This window comes from Pseudorca crassidens, chromosome 2 (genome assembly GCF_039906515.1).
Source record: "Pseudorca crassidens isolate mPseCra1 chromosome 2, mPseCra1.hap1, whole genome shotgun sequence".
Lineage (NCBI taxonomy): Eukaryota > Metazoa > Chordata > Mammalia > Artiodactyla > Delphinidae > Pseudorca > Pseudorca crassidens.
In genome coordinates, this window is record NC_090297.1 from 43,537,890 (window position 1) to 43,557,983 (window position 20,094).

General features: G+C 34.5%; 1 protein-coding gene across 10 annotated transcripts in view; it reads right to left on the reverse strand.

Annotated features, from left to right (window-relative positions):
• The window catches only part of TUT4 (terminal uridylyl transferase 4), a 149,901-nt gene that overhangs the window by 24,725 nt on the left and 105,082 nt on the right, over nucleotides 1-20,094 (reverse strand). For all 10 annotated transcript variants that reach the window (XM_067726102.1, XM_067726104.1, XM_067726108.1 and 7 more), the window contains 9 exons: nucleotides 19,154-19,328; nucleotides 16,778-17,478; nucleotides 14,420-14,570; nucleotides 11,343-11,429; nucleotides 9,355-9,458; nucleotides 6,621-6,678; nucleotides 6,434-6,537; nucleotides 6,042-6,131; nucleotides 3,670-3,783 (listed from right to left, as the gene is read on the reverse strand). In XM_067726102.1, coding sequence (XP_067582203.1) covers nucleotides 3,670-3,783; nucleotides 6,042-6,131; nucleotides 6,434-6,537; nucleotides 6,621-6,678; nucleotides 9,355-9,458; nucleotides 11,343-11,429; nucleotides 14,420-14,570; nucleotides 16,778-17,478; nucleotides 19,154-19,328 — 1,584 coding nt within the window. The remainder of the gene's footprint in view (nucleotides 1-3,669; nucleotides 3,784-6,041; nucleotides 6,132-6,433; nucleotides 6,538-6,620; nucleotides 6,679-9,354; nucleotides 9,459-11,342; nucleotides 11,430-14,419; nucleotides 14,571-16,777; nucleotides 17,479-19,153; nucleotides 19,329-20,094) is intronic.

Below are 20,094 nucleotides of genomic sequence, written 5' to 3' on the forward strand. Positions count from 1 at the left end.
GATAATACTTATTGATTGTACACCTTAAAGGAAATTGAAGAAGCTATTTGTTATGGGGAAGGGCTCTAGTACCTTTAATCAGTTATCTGTATCAGATGAGGTTGAAAAGGGCCAGGACACTGATTTTTTAAAACAGAAAATTAGGTAGCTTTCCTTGACATTTTGATAAAGATCGTGAAATCTTCATGATTAATTATGAGTAGTAATTCACTGTCCTAAGGAAAGGGGGGAAGGTAATGCTACTTTACTAGAAGAATTCCACAAGGTGACTGTACAGGCACAACTGACCTCTACAAGCAATTTTGAGACTTATTTTGTATAGGAGTTTTAAGAAAGAGATGCAATAAAGTAAAAAGTTGGAGTACACTCAGAGTCAGCAGACCTCATTTCTAGTCTTAGTCCTGCCAAGTAGTGATTCTGGACAAGACAATTATCCTTCCAAATCCTCAGTTTTCCCAATGAAAATAAGAGATTAGCTTAATTAGGTCAGTTTTCTTCAAATTTTATTTTTCTTTTAAGCTGTAGAACCCCTTCCTAAAATGGAACCTTCCTGTAAGTTCAACATGTAAAACAGATAAAAACAGAGGTACTCTGATAAAAGCCTGAGTGGAGAAAACTATACGTTATCTTTTCCTTCCTCCACTCCTCACATATACACTATTGAGCTCCTAGAGCTTACCAAAACATACTTTAAAACCACTAGATAAGGTTGTCCCCATGGCTCCTTCATAGATTAACATGCTATTATACAAGCTGCCTCTTTAGACCTTGATTACTTTAACAGAATCCTTACTTTTGAGAAGCAACCAACATCCAAACCCAATTATGCTGGCTAATAACACAGTAAATGACCTGTGGGTTTTGGAGGGCATTTAATCACTGATTTGCCACCTGTTTTAATGAACTCTCATATTTCATAGTGCCTAACTCTCCACTCTGTTTCAGCCCTTAGAAGTACTAATACTAGCCTCTCTTTCTTTTGCACACACACAACACATTTACCTTCTCTTTCTGTTTCTCTCTTTTCTTTCTCTCAATAGCAATCATCCTCTACTCAAGCACTCAAGCCTTCTCTCTAAAACCTCACCAAACAAGTTTGTACAAGGAGTGACCCTGTACATTTCCATATTTATTTTCTTATTTTATTATGGTATTTTATATATATAATAAGCTATATATATATCTACTGCTATATTTAAATTGTAATTTTTTTAGTTGTGGTAAAACACACATAATGAAGTTTACCATCTTAAGTCATTTTTAAGAGTACAGCTCAGTGGCATTAAGTGCATTCACATTGTTGTGCTACCATCACCACCATCCATCCATGGAATTCTTCTCATCTTATACAAGTGAAACTCTGAACCTATTAAACAATAATTTCCCACTCCTCTCTCCCGCCAGCCCCTGGCAACCACCATTCTACTTTCTGTCTCTATGAATCTGACTACCCTAGGTACCTCCTATAAATGGAATCATATAGTATTTGTCCTTTTGTGACTCGTTTATTCCACTTAGCATAATGTCCTCAAGGTTCATCCATTCAGTTGCAATTTTTAAGCTGATATAAGCTAAGAAAACATAGTTCATAATATCAAGTGACACTAACACTCCCTAATCCTCTCTTAGTATTAATTTTTATGTGAAAATTTACTTTTACTTATGATGATTGCTGGAATACAGCAAAATTATTCTGCTTAGGAAAACTCCTTTTGACCTAAAGAACTCTGTATTGTTGATCATGAAAAACACTCTTAGCAGAGCCTTACTTATTACACCCAGTCACTTAAAGTTTAGGTTCAATTACAAATGGAGTCAAAGATCATCAGCTTCATTAAACATATCCTTACCCTTAAAAGTTGATCGATGCCAATGATCAATACTTAAATGATGCCAGAGCAATGGACAAGGGGTCCCATATGACAAGCAAAAAAGGCCAGAAGCAAAAATCCATATATCATCAGTTCATATGTATCACAAAGCCCCCCACAATCAGAGCTCATTATGATGGAAAACATCCCATGGACTGTCTCTCATTTCATCCATCACTGTCTGTTAAGCAGATAATGGAACAGTTCTTGAAGTTGGCTACAGCAATCCTACCTACATTTTTCCAATAATAATGTTAATAAAGCTGCTAATGATAATAATAATAATAAAATTAATAATAAGAGCAACCACCATTTATAAATTCCTACTTTAGCATCTACTACATTCAAAGGCATTTGATGTCTCTGTTCCTTATATCAACACGGAAATAATACTACTATTATTACATTTTTGCTGATGATAAAATTCAGACTAGTGGCAGTCAGGCAGCTTGTTGAAGGCCACATGTCAAAATTAGGATTCAGACCAGTTATCTCTGGCTCCAAAATCATGCTCTGACCGCTGTTTCCATTATATCATGCTGCCTCAATGGTTCCTCATCCATGGGTAACATAATGAGAGAACAGAGACAAACCACAATGAAAACAAAATTTGTGTTCCATTTGGGTTAATCACAGTATTCTATCAAAGTCACAGCAAATTATAGCAAATGGCTGCTATAATATTACTGGGCCAATTAAGCTTAAGATCCCCAAATTTAAAGTTAGACTAATACAGAGAATTATCTTGGCCTTGGCAGGCCTAATTAATTCATGCAAAGTTTTAAATATCCTATAGTGAACAACCTTGTTAAAAAACAAACATCACTCAACATAGATTCAAGCAACTTAAATTTTTCTGTTAGGAAAGGATGTTTAAATTTTTTATTTCTCTCCCACTATTTGTTTAAAAGAGGGAAAGAAATGCTGTTAAAACCACATGCATTCATTAGAACTTTTAAAAACTTACTAAGGCCATCTGACACGCACATATGGCTTGCTATTTTGTGATACTCTTCTTTGCCATGACTATCAAAGTTTACGTGAAATCAGAATATGTGATTTTCCAAACAATTCTGATGCTTCTCAGCTACCTCAAAATAACCACCTACCTAAGAAATTAGAACCTGATCCACCCCAATGCTTGCAAATCCACTTTGTGCCAAGAATGAGGAGGAACAGATGGATGATTAAGAACTCCTTTGTATCTATTTTAGAGAGTATAAATTGACTACAAAAAGAGACTCTATGAGTCACCAAATCCGAGTAAATATGAGTATAATCTGTTTCTTTTGATGTACATTCTTATGCTTAATGCAATTTACATGACCTTACAGAGATAAGGAAGAATTTCCTTGTGTTTCTTTCTCAACCAAAATTCACAAAGTTGACCAAAGTATATACAGGAATAAATCAAACTTCATTGCCAAGCAGGAGGAGGGAGAATACTCTGAAAAGAAGAAACTTATGTATTTGCATCTGAGAGACTATAATATATAAGTTCATGAATGGCTACAAATTTCATTATCATTGGCAGCATTCTAAGACTGTGAAATACAAAAATGTTACAAAAGATATTCAATAGTTCTATTCATCTAGTAGTCTTTTGGTAGTCTATATTCTCCCATAATAAGCTTTTCAAAAAGGTTCATTATTCGATTAAACCATTAATGGAAGAAGAAAACTTAGGATATCCATGATGGAAACATCTTTCATGATCTCATGAACTGAGTAAGATCTACTATATTTAGAGTGTATACACCTACATAGAAACGCCTTTATAGTTTTCTTAAACATTTACCTCTTGTAGAACTGGGATAACAGGTGGTTTTCTCTGCTGCAGAAAGTACAGCACCATAAGGATATAAGCATATGAAGATAAACTTCCCCTGGAAGCATCTCCAATGTCACATCGCTAAAAAAACATAATGATTGAAAATAAAACTTCAGAATCTTATTCCATGCAGAAGTATTGACTACCTTAAGACACCATTTTTTAAACCTATCAAACCGTCAAATACCCGAAAGTTCAATAACAAGCTGTTATAGAGGGTATGGGTAAACAGGTACTCATACATTAAAGAGTATACAGTAGCATAAATTTCATGAAGAATAATTTGGCAATATCAAAATTATAAAAGCACATCTCCCTTAATGTATCAATTCTATTCTAAGAATTTATCCTGCAAATATGCCAAGAAACATGTGAAATGACTATATAAAATTTCTATTGTAATACTATTTTAATAGCAAATATGAGAAAGAACTTAAAGCTCATCAGTAAAGTACAGGTTTAAAAAACTGATGACTATCCACACAATGGAATAGTATGTAGCCATTAAAAAGAAAAGGAAAGCTCTTAGTATACTAATAGGAAATAATCTCCAATATTTATTGCTCAGTTAAAAAAGCAAAGTACAAAACAGTGTTTTCAGCGTGTTTATACCTATAATAAAAAGAGGCAGGAAATTTGCTTGCACTGGAATAATATATCTCTGGAAGGATACAGAGGAACGTTTAACACTGTTTGCCTCTAAGAAGAGGCAACGGTTGGCTAGGAGACTGATGTGGAAGGAAGATTTTCTGCCATAAATCCCATTAGACCTTTTAATTTTGGAACCACATGAATACGTTGGCTATTCAAAAAAGATTTTTTTTAATTAAAAAAAAAACCCTGGGGGCTTCCCTGATGGTGCAGGGGTTGAGAGTCCACCTGCCAATGCAGGGTACAAGGGTTCACGTCCCGGTCTGGGAAGATCCCACATGCTGCGGAGTGGCTGGGCCCGTGAGCCATCGCCACTGAGCCTGTGCGTCCGGAGCCTGTGCTCTGCAACAGGAGGGGCCACGGCAGTGAGAGGGCTGCGAACCGCAAAAAAAAAAAAAAAAAAAAACCCTGAAAGAATCCTCAGACACTTCCCTTGAGTAAAGCTTTAGCTGATATTATATAAAGGGAGAGGAATGATTTTTCTGACATGAACCACTTGATTTTTTGTTTACATCTTTATTGGACTATAATTGCTTTACAATGGTGTGTTAGTTTCTGCTTTATAACAAAGTGAATCAGTTATACATATATATATGTTCCCATATCTCCTCCCTCTTGGCGTCTCCCTCTCACCCTCCCTATCCCACCCATCTAGGTGGTCACAAAGCACCGAGCTGATCTCCCTGTGCTATGTGGATGCTTCCCACTAGCTATCTATTTTACATTTGGTAGGGTATATATGTCCATGCCACTCTCACTTTGTCACAGCTTACCCTTCCCCCTCCCCATATCCTCAAGTCCATTCTCTAGTACGTCTGTGTCTTTATTCCCCTCTTACCCCTAGGTTCTTCATGACATTTTTTTCCCATAGATTCCATATATACGGAACCACTTGATTTCATAACCCAAACTCAATGAGTAAGAAACTGTCATGTTGGAGTTATTCTGTGAGATGAATGTAAAAGACTAGCTGTATCAAATGATTTGTAGTATGTGGCTGGATGCATTCCTTTTCTAAGATGACTCTGTCCATAAAGACATGTATAGGAATATCTAAACAAATATGTCTCCCTTTTGGAAGAGTCGGCTTTATGAAATGAAAATGTAACCAAGTCACTCCCCTACTAAAACCCTTCCACCAACACATTCACAAAATTAACTATTTACTGAGCACCTACCATAAAGCAGGCACTACACTGAAATAAAGATACAGAGGCCTCAACCCTCATGGAGTTTTCTCACTTAGCAAAACAACCAAGAAAACAGAATTCAGTATTTTAAGTGTTATAATAGGGGAAACATTAGGTTTTATTGGTATTGCTTTGTTTTCTTGGCCAGAAAAATTTACCACTAAACCCAAACACCAGATTTCCTAACCCAGAGCCTTTTAACTAGGATGGTATGACAACTCCCATGCCTAGGGTTGGAAATCATTACTGCATTGAGAAATTATACTATAAGAAATTTACTAGAGTGTTACCTATGAGAGGAGAGCAAACACAGAAAAAAACTAAGATCACCCTACTCTGAAAGGTATAACTTTAAACCATTTAATATTGACAGTTTCTTCTTAAAAGCTCAGGTAAACAAAACTGAGAAAACATTTGTCACAAGTCTGACATCAGCATGTTTTACTTTAATATCATGAGTATTATAACAAAGCAGATCATTAGCTTTTTCATAAATACCTTAGCAAACACTTTCATAGTATATCCCAAGTACTGCACTCTAGGATCAATAGCTGCATATGTAGCTAGCATTCTTGTGTTATGCTGAGCCTGAAAAATAAATTACATATTTGAAAGCATTTCAAATTTATTAAAATTAAACTTACAGATCAGCTAAAAAGATAAACTCCACATAGAATATATATAAATGTTAAACTTAAAATACCTGTAAATGAGTCAAGCAAAAATTAACCTTCAATCTGAAGGAAATGTTAAGATGACTGATAAAATTTTTTTTTCCCTATACTAACCACATTCGTAAGTTTTAAACATAAAGGTACAGTCAGTGATCTGTAAACTTTTAAAATGACAACTGTAAACATACCTGGGTCTTTACAGACAGTGAAACTTACCAACGTATTATATAAACTGATATCGCCTTCTAAACCACTTCGTCTGTGTTCAAATTTTACTATAGGCACTTTGGCAGTAGTTATAGGCAAAATGTTTCTTAAACCTGATTTAAAAAAAAAAAACTTCACTAGGTTAAATAATTTTCATAAAACTAAAAAAAAATTTCTGTTGTTTTAAAGTTCATACCTGGATGTCTCTTAAGAATTTTCGCCAAATTTTCAATTATTTCCTTACAATTTAATTTCTAAAAAACAAAAGAAATAAATAATAAAGTCTGTCTGACTCAACTTGGTCTTGTGCAAATTCTATTTTAATCTAGACATTTAATATTAGCACTTAAAATCTCCAGCCAGAAGTCTATATAACCTTGCTAGTCAAAGAACATGGTCCATAGACCTGCAGTATCACCAACACCTGGAAACTCGATAGAAATGCAGAATCTCAGTCTCCACTCCAGTCTACTGAATCATAATCTGCATAGTAACAACATTCCCAGGTAATTCACATCCACATTAAAGTTTGAGAAGCACAAAAACAGGAGAATAATGTTTTCAAATACATGGATAAAAAACTAGAGATGGGTTTGGTGAAGGCAAAACAGTACAGTGATTAAGAACATAGGCTGTGAATTTAGACAAACCTGGATTCAAATCTTGAACTAAGTATTGACTAGCTGTGTGACTCTGATCAGATCCTTAACCCCTCTGAGCCTCATACTACTTATAAAATCAAGATAATCATCAACTCCTACTCTTTTATAAAGGAGCTGGATTACATGAGACATCTATGTAAAGCATTCAGCAGCATACTTCATACAAAGTAGCACTTTAAGTCTGTCAGCTATTTACTATCATATGTTGATGAGGAAAAGAATAATCCTACTATTACAAGCACCTACTTCTTCAAAAAAACCCTCTTACCTCTGCAAATTTAAATGTGTTGGTTATTTAAAAACTAGACAGCAAAGCTGATATGGTAACGATAACCCTAATATAAGGAACAAGGAAGATAACGGCATAAATTAACTGGATTAAGTTCAATGCCCACATCTACTACTAAAACCACTTTTGCATATCCCCAACATGCTCTTTTTAGCTACAAGAGAGCAGTAGTCATTGCAGCTTAACCTGGGGATTTCAAGGGAATCTTTAGAATTAACACATAGTACAAGAGGTTGTTTTTCTCTTTGTTATACAAAGATACAATTTATACTAAATTAGAAGTTTCCATTATGGCTCATCTGGAAGAAAATAATTTACTCATGTTCATTGTTTCAACTTTCCAGAGCGAATAGCACAGGTAATATATAGTATACAAACCCTTGGTGATGAAACACCTGATTATTAAATTTTACATAGAAGGGATCTAAAACCCTAACCTCCTTCCTGGGTAAAAACCACTTCCTATTCCCTCAATTCCTGCCCTTCAGAATGGAAAGGGGAAGCCTCTTTCCAAGGAGATGGCGTTGAGTAGAAGTGGGTTAAGGAGAACTAAAAAATTTATAACTTTTCATTTTCTTTATAGAACAAAAAGATATTAATTAACACCAGAAGCAATTTCGTAGGACCAGAAATAAGCATCTACCAGCTATCACTGCCATCTTTTCTTGGGTTCTAACAATTTAAAAAACACCTTTTGAAAAAACTATTTCAGAAATGCACAGGTACACTATTCTGCTGAATTATTTTATAATACAACAGAGGCTATACTGACACCACTAAAGATGCCAGAAGCTTGGCCTCACCCCAATCTTGCAAGCAGTCCCTGATTTTGAAACATAAATACCAACAGCTATGTTGTTAAAGAAACGAGCAACTACAGAGATACCCTCCTTTTCTAGTTGCTGCTAGGAAGGCCTGGGACACTTCTTCCCTGTCCATTCAGTCCCTTTCTTTACTAGAGCTCAGACAATCTCATTCCCACTGTTGAGGCCTGGTACACAAAAAAGGAAAACATAAGTACCCACTCTCACTGCTGAGACTGCTCTGGGGGAAGGTTTGCTCCTGGCATCTCATGGTGGAACTCAGAAAGCTTTCAATTTCAGAAAGTAGGGGTTAGGTTCTACAGTACTATTAGTACTATATTTCAACTACATTATGGGTTAAATAAATTACAGAGAAGCAGTGGGATACAATGGAAAGAGCATGAACTCTGGAGTCAGACAGACCTGGGTACGAATCCCGGCTCCAACATTTACTAGCTGTGTGAACTTGAGCAAGTCAGTTTATCTCTCAAAGCCTCAGTTTCCTCATCTGTAAAATGGGGGAAATTATCTACCTCGAAGGTGGTTGTAAGAGTGAAATGAGATAATGTATGTAAAAGTGTATACTGGGGGCTCAAATGTTAGTTCCCTTCCCCGCCCAAAATGAGTTTCTAAAAGCTAGCCTAGAACACATAATTTATAACAATGCTTCTATGGAAAAAAATGTATTTTGAGTACCCCCAAATTATAATCAACTTGTAGAACACAATCCATTTATAAATTAAATGTCCACCTTTATTTTCTATCTTTAGTGATACAGAGATATCACCTAATGGAAGAGATATGAAAAGACAGAGTAAGTGAGATCAATGTTTACTACCAAACTGAAGCAACAGTTTTTCATTGGCTCTAATGAAAAAATTTCCAACTCTATGGTACATTTTTTCCACAAATTCATTAAAAAGCACTTGTAACTATCTGTGACATGGTTTTTACATTATAAAATCTCTGAAACAGTACCTTTACTTACTTAAATACTTGAATGTCTTCTAAAATGATAATACTAGTGCTTTTACATTTCAAACACTGCTATTGCTAATATATTTATACAAAGAATGACACCTTACACTTTTATCAATTCTACATACAAAATTAAAAACACACTCATCACTAGAAGAAAATAAACTTCCACATCACTTTCCAAACACTAACTCTTACCTCTGCATTTTCGTGGCCTTCAAGGGTCATACAAATATCCAGATCACTATCACGAAATCCAAATCCATTCTTAGAAGAGCCAAATAAGCACAATCTTGCCTTTTCTAAGCAAAGGAAAACAAAAGTCAAAAGTTTTATAATTATCAGGAAAGAGGAGTCTTCTATTAACTACTAATGGCCTACCACAGGATAATCTTATCCAATTCCATGGCTTAAATTATCTACCATTAGCAGATATACTGAGAAATTCCAAAACACTCACCTAAAGCCCAGGTCTTCTCCCCAAAATTTCACACCCATGTATCTAACTGCTTTTCCCATTTTTTCCACAGACATCATAAATTCAACAAGTCAAAACTAAACTAGCAACTTCACCTCAAACCTACTATTATTCAGAAATATACATGTGGTTCTTAACACCTCTCAACTTTCACATCCAAACACTTACCAAGTTTTTTACCTTCTTCCAACTTAATGACCTCATAAACTCATCTACTTTTATTCATTCTCAACATCAATACCAATAGTTAAGATCAATATTTAGAGATTTATCTCTTGGAAATAAACTAGTTTCTTCAGGGCACAATTCAAGTAGTTTTACAAATATCATCTTAGTATATAGAATTAATTCTCCTCTAAAGTGAGGGATTAATCTATTTGATATAAATTATATATACAATTATTATATATATAGTTATATATATAAAATATTTATATATATATTATTAGGGTTATTCCTTCATGCTTATTAGTGTCACTCAATAAGCTGTGGCTTAACAAGATTGGATCATTCTCCCTATTAATTCTTGTAGCCTACATATTTAGATAACAAATTCTGTATTTTCAAACTTAATCCTCCTATTCAGTTCTGATGCCCTACTTGAAATCAATGACAACTGAGAGATATAAAAGAAGCTACATTCATCAGCAAATAAAAAGTGCATGGGTTTAATATAACAAGAACTTAGATTTGGTCAATACTTTATACACTAGCAAATATAATTAAAAATAGAATCCTGTAGCACAAAACAGATCATATTTTAAAGGTATAAGTTCATTCTGATTATAAATCAACTCTTCATCCTTTTCTAAAATATTTGGCCACAAAACTCTTGATTCTTTACCTCATGCCCAAAACCTGCCCCCTTCTGCTATTTTTTTGCCATCTCAATTAAATAGCACCACCCAACTAGTGAAGGAAAGATCCTGAAACCATCCTTGACTCCTTTCTTTTTGTCACATCTAACATGTAATGCATCAGCAAATCCTGTTGACTCTACATTCAAAATATATCCTCAATCTAATCACTTCTCACCTACTCTTCCAAATCACTATTATGTCTCATCTGAACTTATGCAACAGCTTCTTAAATGTTCTGCTTGCTTCTATTCTTATGGACCTGTACTCCATTCTCTCAGATCATGTCACTTATGTGTTAAAACCCTCCAGAAGCCTTCTCATTAGACATTCAAAATAAAATTCAAAGTCCTTCTACCAACACCTATAAGACTCTAATGATCTAAACTCTAGGTTAACTCTCTGATCTCACCTTTCTATTACAGTCTACCTCACACACTCCACTCAAGCCACACTAACTTTCAAGCATGTCAAATATAATTGCGTCATGGGGTATTGTACTTGCTGCTGCTTCTCTCTCGAATGTTCTCTCCTTGAATATTCATAATAATTTGCTCCTTTATATTATTAATGGCTCTGCTCAAATGTCACCTTATCACTATCGTTCTAACTTCTGTACGTTAACAGTGTTTATTATTTCCTGATATATTGTTTACTTGTCAGTTGACTATCTGTCACCCCTCTTAATATAAGCTTCATGAGAGCTGGTTTCACCTCTTTTGTTAGCACTGTATCCCCAGCACCTAGAATAGTACCTAACATATAACATGCAATAAACACTTTTTAAACAAATGAAACTCAGACCAGGTAACTATAATAACAAAAGCAATCAACTTTGACATACAACATACCATCATACTCTTTTTGAATAAACTTTTCCAAGCCAATTAAAATTTGCTCCCTGTTGTGTTGTTCAGAAAAAGGTGGTGACAATTCATCTAAGTTAAAAAAAAGAAAAGGAAAAAGAAAAGTAAGGAGAATGAAATCTGAAAATGTCTTCAATTTTCTACCCTAAAAACTTTACTTTTCTTCATTATTTGTTGACTCTCTGACATTAAAATCATAAATGTTACTGCGGAAGGAAGGAGCAGAGAAAGAACAGAAAAATAACTTTACAGATCTATGTACATTTCACATGATCATTTTCCCTGTGAAACAGCTACAAGATATACTTTCTTCTACAAATTATTTAATTTTTTTTTCAGACAATCCACTCTCTCCCATATACATGCTGGTTTTTCCCCTCCTGTTAAGACTATTCTCATACTGTTACACAAGGTACCCAACTCAATCAAATCTAACAGTTCCCTCAAATGCTTGGTCAAGATTCATACCTTCCCTATAAGCTTCTTTGTCCAATCATGGCCTTTAATGACCTCTCCTTAATTGTATTTCCTTAGTTCTTCAAACCACTTGCCAGTTTAGTTTATACTGTCCTTCCAGTTTTCTAGTTATTTCATTTATAGTCATCTTATTTTTCCAAATAAGACCATACACTCCTTAAGAATAGTCTTTTTTTTTCTATCTCTTTTTCCAAATAAGACCATACATTCCTTAAGAATAATCTTTTTTTTTCTATCTCCTCCTCCAGACTCATACCCAAGAGTTAATATGGTAAGGAATTAAATTAATATTCAGCTTTTGAAAAACAAATGCATCATCAGTGGTTGCAAGCTGAATAGCTGATATACAGGTGATGAGGTCAGGGAATCTCAGGATGGAATGCAGTCTATAACAAAGAATCCAGCTACATTATAAATGTATAAGAAAACTTCACTCAAGGGAGTGGGGGGGTGGGAAGGCACTAATCTAACTTTGAAAATAAGTGGAGTCTGTAAGACTAAGGGTTAAAGGAACTGCACATAAGCACTGTACTCTAATTGATAAAGTTGCTTCCCATCAGGGTATAGGATAACAGTTCTGATAATGCTATACATGTGTACTTAAATGGAACAATTAAATAAATGGGTGGCACATGGTGGGAGCCAGGTTTCTCACTGTTGGAGTTGGACATTTACAGATAATCAGAAAGAGGAGGCTAGAAAGAGCCATGTGGTAATGTATTAGACTTGGAGACATCAGTACAAAGTCATGCTTAGCTTAATAAAGGTAAGATGGTCACATGGAATTATTTATAGATACGTGTATATACATGGATTAGTATACACACACAAATTTTCTTGCTCGGAGAGGACCTAGAAACAACAATACCCAGTAACACAACAAGCACTCTAACACCCAGATCTTGGTTTCTAACACCATCCTCCAATAAAGGAACCAGGGCTCTTTGGGAAAATGTCTAATTCTAGGACTGAGACAGAAATTTACATGATGATCCTGAAGTATCTTGCAGGGCCAGAAAGTAAGAAAGTGCTAAAATACAAAAGAACAAACTAACAACAACAACAAAAAGAAACCAAAAAACTCCACACACTGATGGGAATATATCAAAAGGTGACAGGAACCAAATGAAAGCACTCCCAACAGCCAAATTTGGAACAATTTGGGCAACAAAAATAGTAGTATTGGATTATAACCCAAAGTATAATACATCTATGAGTCCATACTGAGATAAATATATGACTCAATAAATAAAAACAAATGTAGTGAATTATATCTTAATAAATCTGTTAAAGAAGAATGTACCATGGTCCAGCCATTCAACTCCTAGGTATTTACCCAAGAGAAATTAAAACATATGTCCATACTCAGACATACATGAATGTACACAGTATATTTATTTATAACAGCCAAAATTTAGAAACAAACAAAATATTTATCAACGAGTGGTAAACAAAATGTAGTATAGCCACACAACAGAACACAACTCCACAATAAAAAGAAATGAACCACTGATACACATCACAGCATAGATGAATCTCAAAAATAATTATGCCAAGTTAAAGAAGCCAGATGCCCTCATCAAAAAAAAAAAAAAAAAAAAGTACATTCCATGTGATTCTATTTACCTAGAACTCTAGAAAAATTCAAAGTAATCTATAGTGACCAAAAGCAGATAAGTAGTTGCCTGGCAGGAGGTGAAGATAAGGAAGGGTAGAATGGAGAACTAATGTTATGACATCAGAAACTTTATCTTACCCCGGACACAGTAAGTACTTAAAAAATGTTTGCTGAGTGAAGGTTTATTCCAGGTACACCATAAATGTTTATTGAAAAATGGTATGTAAGGCTTTACCCAAATCTTTATAACCTTATCTGCCTCTATTACCTTTCTTATACTCTACCAAATTTAAGGCAATTATTCTCTCAAACAAATACTACACCCTATGCTTTTATGCATAATCTCTTATATCTGAAAATGCAGTCCATCTCAAATGCCACATCATTAACTCCAATTCCTCTGACCCACTCCAGTTAAAATTAATTGTGCCTGACTGAACTGCATTTTGTTTACCACTGCTATAGAATGTAACACATTCTGCTTCCAATTATGGCAAGTTTCATACATGTCTTATACAACCATTTAGAGTAACACTGTGCAAGAAAATTGCAATGACGGTAATGTTCTCTATCCAGACTGCCCAATGCAGTAGCCACTAGCCACATGTAGCTACTCAATACCTGAGGTGTGACTAGTATAACTGAGTAATTTAATTTTTTATTTTATTTTAGCTAATTTAAATTTAAATAGACACATATATCTAGTGACCACCATATTAGACAGCACAAATCCAGAGTCCAAGCTCCTTAAAAGCAACACGATGGACTCTGCATTCCCCTTGGCATTTACCACTGTGCCTTGCACACAGTAGGCATTTAATAAATATATGTGGTTGGGTCTCTAAACTATTTAAAAACCTCTACCCAAACAAAATGTGAGCAAACTATTTTCAAATAAGAAAATAAATATTCAAAATCTAAGAAATAATCTAGTCTTAGGAAGTAGTTCTAGTAATAAAAGACTTACCAAAACATCTTTTACATACTAAATCAAGTATTTCCCGAAATCGATTTGTCATTGGTGGTAGAGGCTTTAGATCAATTTTCCTGAAATCCTCTGGGCAATCATTTTTTGAATGGCCATCCTTTTTGCAGATGCTGCATACTATTGTTGGCGGCTATACAAAGGTTAAAAAAAGAATCTAATAATCAAATAAACTATTGAGGGACTTTATTATCACTTATAAAGCAGTACAAAAAGAAACTTTTATGCAAGTCAGTCTGATAACCTGCACTTTCAAGAGGTTAAAAAGAAAAGCATGTTAATGAAATTCAGTATTAAATGTAAAAAGAAAAACACATTTTGAGCCAACTACTAATTTTCTTCTCCACTAAAATGATATTACCAAGGATTAGATTTACCTTAAGATGTAAAATAAAGGAAATACCAGGAGATACAAAAGGTATAGGTTAATTCAAACAGTGTGATCAGCTCCCAAAATGAAATGCATACATCACATTTTAACCTATTAAGGTCTTTAACAAAGTAGATTATAAAGAAATTTCAAGTGGCACCTTTCATTTCACTTGAAACATTTTCTATCTTCAGAGTCAGTCATTTATAGAACCACTGCTTGACTAGTTGGTTCAATTTCATTACATTAGCATGGTACTCAAGAAACTAAAGGGCTGAACTCTAAAAGTGACTCAGCTTCATACAAGGAACAACTCTTATGCAATAGCCACAAACAACTTTCAAACCCTGCAACACCATTTCAAATGTATTCTAACAGACTACCAGACAGGTGGCCAAAACACTAAAAATTCATCCCAACTACTTGAAAAACAAAACTCATACGGTTAAGGAAGAGCACTACTCTTTTCTTTATCGTAATACGCCTAGGAACTTAGCTTCTTCCTCCAGGGTTAGCCTGGACATTTACCTAGCCAAATATATACAGAAACCTCTCTGTGTGTGAATGCTGTGCTGTGGGCTAATTAACAGTACCATAGAAATTTTTATCAGCTTTTTAAAGCTTGTAAAAAATGACATATTTATCATAAAATTCTAGAAAAGTGTTACAGATAACTAGAGAGAGAAATAAAATTGGAGAAATAGTTACCTTAAGATAAGGTTCCAGGAAAAAAAAGTATTAAGAAACGTAAACTGCAGTTATATTACTAAGAGGCTTTTCTAAATATCTGCCATTTATTTCATCTTTTTTAGTAGTCCATATGCCCTAAATACTACAACCTAAACAAAATGGGACAGAGTATCCTTACAAAGGATGAAGAAACACAGCTTAGTAATTAGCTTAAAAATTCTAAAGCTTGTCAATAAACAATTATCGATAAATCAATAAAACTTGATGACTTTTCAGGGGTATTTTTTGTATTCTACTTGATTTACACATTATCTACATAATCATTTTTTAACCTAGGTGCTGATACTATTTCAATTATGTACACTACACTCGAAGCAAAGTACCTTAGCTAAAACTTTTATTAACAAATTATTTTCTGTTACAAAGTAGCTTATTTTCTGCTCCCTCAGGTTTTTATTTTCTATAATTTATCAAGTTAAAGTTCAGACTATCCCACTTCAAAAGTGGAAAAGTTAAGACTCCTATAACTCATAAGGGATATGCCAAAATCCAAAGAGAAGCTCAGTGGCAGACACAGGATCTGAATTCATTTTTTTTTTGCTTCCTGATCTTAGTTTTAACTCAACTATCTTTAGTTAAGTTTATATACCAACCTTTGACCCCCACCAAAAAAACTTTAAAACAGAATACTATTAAAGTTTACAGACACTGTATTCGCCTTTGTGGAAGTAAATATAATCATATGTAAAAAAAAATCAGCAAAATTTAAAATATATGCTGCCTTTACCAAACTCACTTTCATAAGATACCTGATGAATCCTTTCATATATGAGAAAGTTAAGCAAACCAACTAGTAATAGAGTGCTGAAACATTTCAGGTTTCATATACATTCTTAAAAGGCAACTACAGGGGCTTCCCTGGTGGCGCAGTGGTTGAGAGTCCGCCTGCCGATGCAGGGGACACGGGTTTGTGCCCCGGTCTGGGAAGATCCCACATGCCGCTGAGCCTGCACATCTGGAGCCTATGCTCCGCAATGCGAGAGGCCACAACAGTGAGAGGCCCATGTACCGCTAAAAAAAAAAAAAAAAAAAAAAAAAAAAAAAGGCAACTACAGGCAAAAATACAAAAAGTAAAAGAAACATATATACCAGAATACCATTCCAAAACAATAGTCTACCATCATAGAAGCCATCTTTACATTTCTGAATCTAAAAACTATAAATACAGAGTCATATAACAACCACAAAACCTTACAGATTGTTTACAAACTGTATCCTACCTTGCCAGAGGTTAAAATAAACTTATCAAACACAAAATATAATTCCTGGGTGGGGTGGTTATCATCATCATTAAGGTCAGAAGTATCTTCTGTAGCTTTGCAGTTGCAAGAGGTAGCAGATGTGTCAGTGCATACAATGTGATGTGAACTTTCTGTTTCTAAATTTGACCTGCAGTCTGTACCAGCAGATTCATCTGGTTCAGGGGATTTACAATCAATGCAATTACACTGGGTGAGCTCCTTTTTAAAACAAGTTTCTGAAGGTACTAAAACATCTTGTTTCTTAATTGATTTTGGCTCTAATTCACTGCTTTCACTGGTGGAAAGAGATGAAGATTCCTGTCCATGTTCAGCCAAATCTAGTTCATTTATCAACAAATTATCATCTTCAGTAATACATCTCTGTGATGTACATTCCGTTTCTTCATATTTATCAGGCTGACCTCTTTCTGCACTTATTTTTTCTGTGCTTTCCCCAAGTAGAATGCAACAACTGGATGCCATATTTTCAGACTTCACTGGTTTCTTATTGCTTATTTTTCCCTTCTCTTTTTTCATGGAATCCACTGTAGATTTATTTCCACCCTTCCTCTGAGGACAGGCAAAATACCGATAAGCTGCCCTGAATCTCTCCACAACATATTCATAAACAAGCTGGCTGTTTAAGCTCCGTGCAACATTCCTCTTGATTGAAAATGGATCTAGTTTAAAAAAAAAAAAATGTCAGTAGCTAAGTATCTATTAACAAACTACATTTCCAAGCTTATACAAACAGCTACATTGTCAGCAGAGTGCATTTTCCCAAAATTTTTCTAAGGTAAGCTCCCAATGAGAGTTCCTGCAAACTGAGTAGTGGAAATAAAATAGCAACATCTTGCCTTTGTTTCTGTCATAAAATTAAAAACTAAAAGAAAAAGAGAGAAAAGAATAAAATGAGGTAATTAATGAGAGGATGGCTGAGGAGGCCAACTCAGTAATTAGAAAATTTCAATGATGAAATTGCGAGAAAAAGCTATGCCAATATGCTTCCCTATATTGTCTTTGAATGAAATTTTTCAAGCTCCAAGACGTAGTAATAATTTTCATCTCTTGTCACAATATTCTTCAGTTATATATACTCCTTGCAATTTTAAACAAATAAAATATAGCCTAAAACTCTCCAGGCTTCAAGTTATACTGATTTTAAGATTTAACTTCAGTAATATCAGAAAATTAATGAGAGACATAATAGAAAAAGTAGAAAAAAACCTAAGAAAGTAAAACTTAAACCAAAATTTAAACTCTGATACAGTCTAAAATGGCTATGCTGAAAAGGCTTGCGTCAACTGAATCCTCATTATTAAGAGCATAGAACAGAGTTCTGAACATGTTTCCGGGTTTTTGGATTTTATAAGCCTTAAATACAAATAGACCCCAGGAAAAAAGAACAGTGCCACCCAAAAGACAATACACATTTTCTCCACTACTGAAGATCATTAAGTGAAAGGATTAACAGGCCAGGCTTCAGATTGTTAAGACTGGGGCATCTGTTACTTTTTACTGTTATCTCAATCCATAGGCTTTTAAAAGCTTTACTTAGCCTCTTTCCCTTTTCTAGAAGAAAAAGAGAAAAAAAAAAAAAGAAAAAAAGGCAGAGAGAAATTATGATGGCTGCAGGCTTCAGAGCTCATTTATTTACCATATGTAAGCAAGTGCAAGATGTGAGTACGTGTTTGAGTGTATGAGAATATTTGTAAGTCCAACTCACAGTAGAGAAGCCCTGCAGAGGATGGAGGGAAGAGAAGAATGTGTAGCCTAAACAGACTAAAATGATGGACAGAAATTCCATTTCCTATCTATAAAAAGTGAGCAAAATGTTGTGGAATTTAAATTTTTTATTAAGAATTTAGAAGCAATACTATTTATTTCTGTATCTCTAAAGATCTTAATATTCTTGGGATTTGATGTGAAACCTTATTTGTCAGCATCAATTGTTCTTTTTTCCTTTAGCTTAGCCATATTTAATAAATGAGGTACTTCACAAGACTATGAAAAACTGGATTTTAAGATTATACTTTAACATAATTTTATGACACAAATATATTTAAAAATATCTTACAGTATTCATATAACTATTCTATTTTTCTGTATTTTTGAAATTTTCCACAATTAAAAAATAAAGGCATGTATACAAGCTAATTACCCTAGCCATTATAATATTTACAGATTGGAAACTTTTAAGTAAGCATTAAAAGGATTTATCCACAATATATAGTGACAACCTAGTGGCATATAGTGCTACAAAGCCAAGGGATAAAATTTATAACACTACATTAGAAATAGATGATTAGTGGCACACACAAAATTCTCCAAATGAAATATAACATATCATCTCACCTTCAATGGCTATTCGCCTTTTAGGCCAGTTTTTGTTTTCTCTTGTTAAAATATCTTGTATCCGTACACATATGACGTATTCCTCCAAAGCAAAATCCAGTGTGTAAAATTTTAGCAGCTCTAACCATAACTGTCCCAGGGACACCTGATTTGGTGTTCCCAATGTTAAAGGAGACTGGAAAAGAAAAAATACCTTTCATTTAAGCTTCACAAAACTTTAGAATTGTTTAACTTTCAATTTAAAAAGACCTTAGAGATCACCTTTTCAAAAACTGAGGCATAAAAGAATAGGTTGCCAAAAAGCAATCTGTGGCACAGCTGGCAACAGAGTGTCCCAGATTACTGACTCCTAGAATTTTGTGTTCTTTCCACTAAACCAGTGATGCTCAACCTTGGCTGCACATTAGAATCACACTGAGAGCACTAAAATTCACCAACACCTGAGCTTGACACCACTCCCATCTCCCATACCTTTCCCAAGACTGTGATTTAATGGACTGAGATTTTTAAAGCTTCCTAAGTGATTGTCCCGTGCTGTGCAGCCAAGGTTGCTAACCACTGTATAACAACTACTAGAGCTCCTCCATTGCAGCAATTACTTTTAAAATCTATATAAATGCCCAGGGCTTTCAAAAGCTAATTCCTTCATTCAACAAATATTTTAGAACCCACTGTGTCCCTGGCATTGTTCTGGGGATATAAAAAAATAATGGGAGCTCCCACTTAAACCATGTATCACTCACTCTTCTAAGTGGCACATATACAACTAATATATACAACTATTAATTCTAACAGCTATGAAGTAGATACTATAGGGCAAGGATTTGACTCAGGATCACCTGGCTACTGGGTCTGTGATGCTAATCATTATAGCATACTGTGACTCAAACAAGGTGAGGTCCATTTCACAGACTATTAGGAGAGGAAGAGACCATTTAACA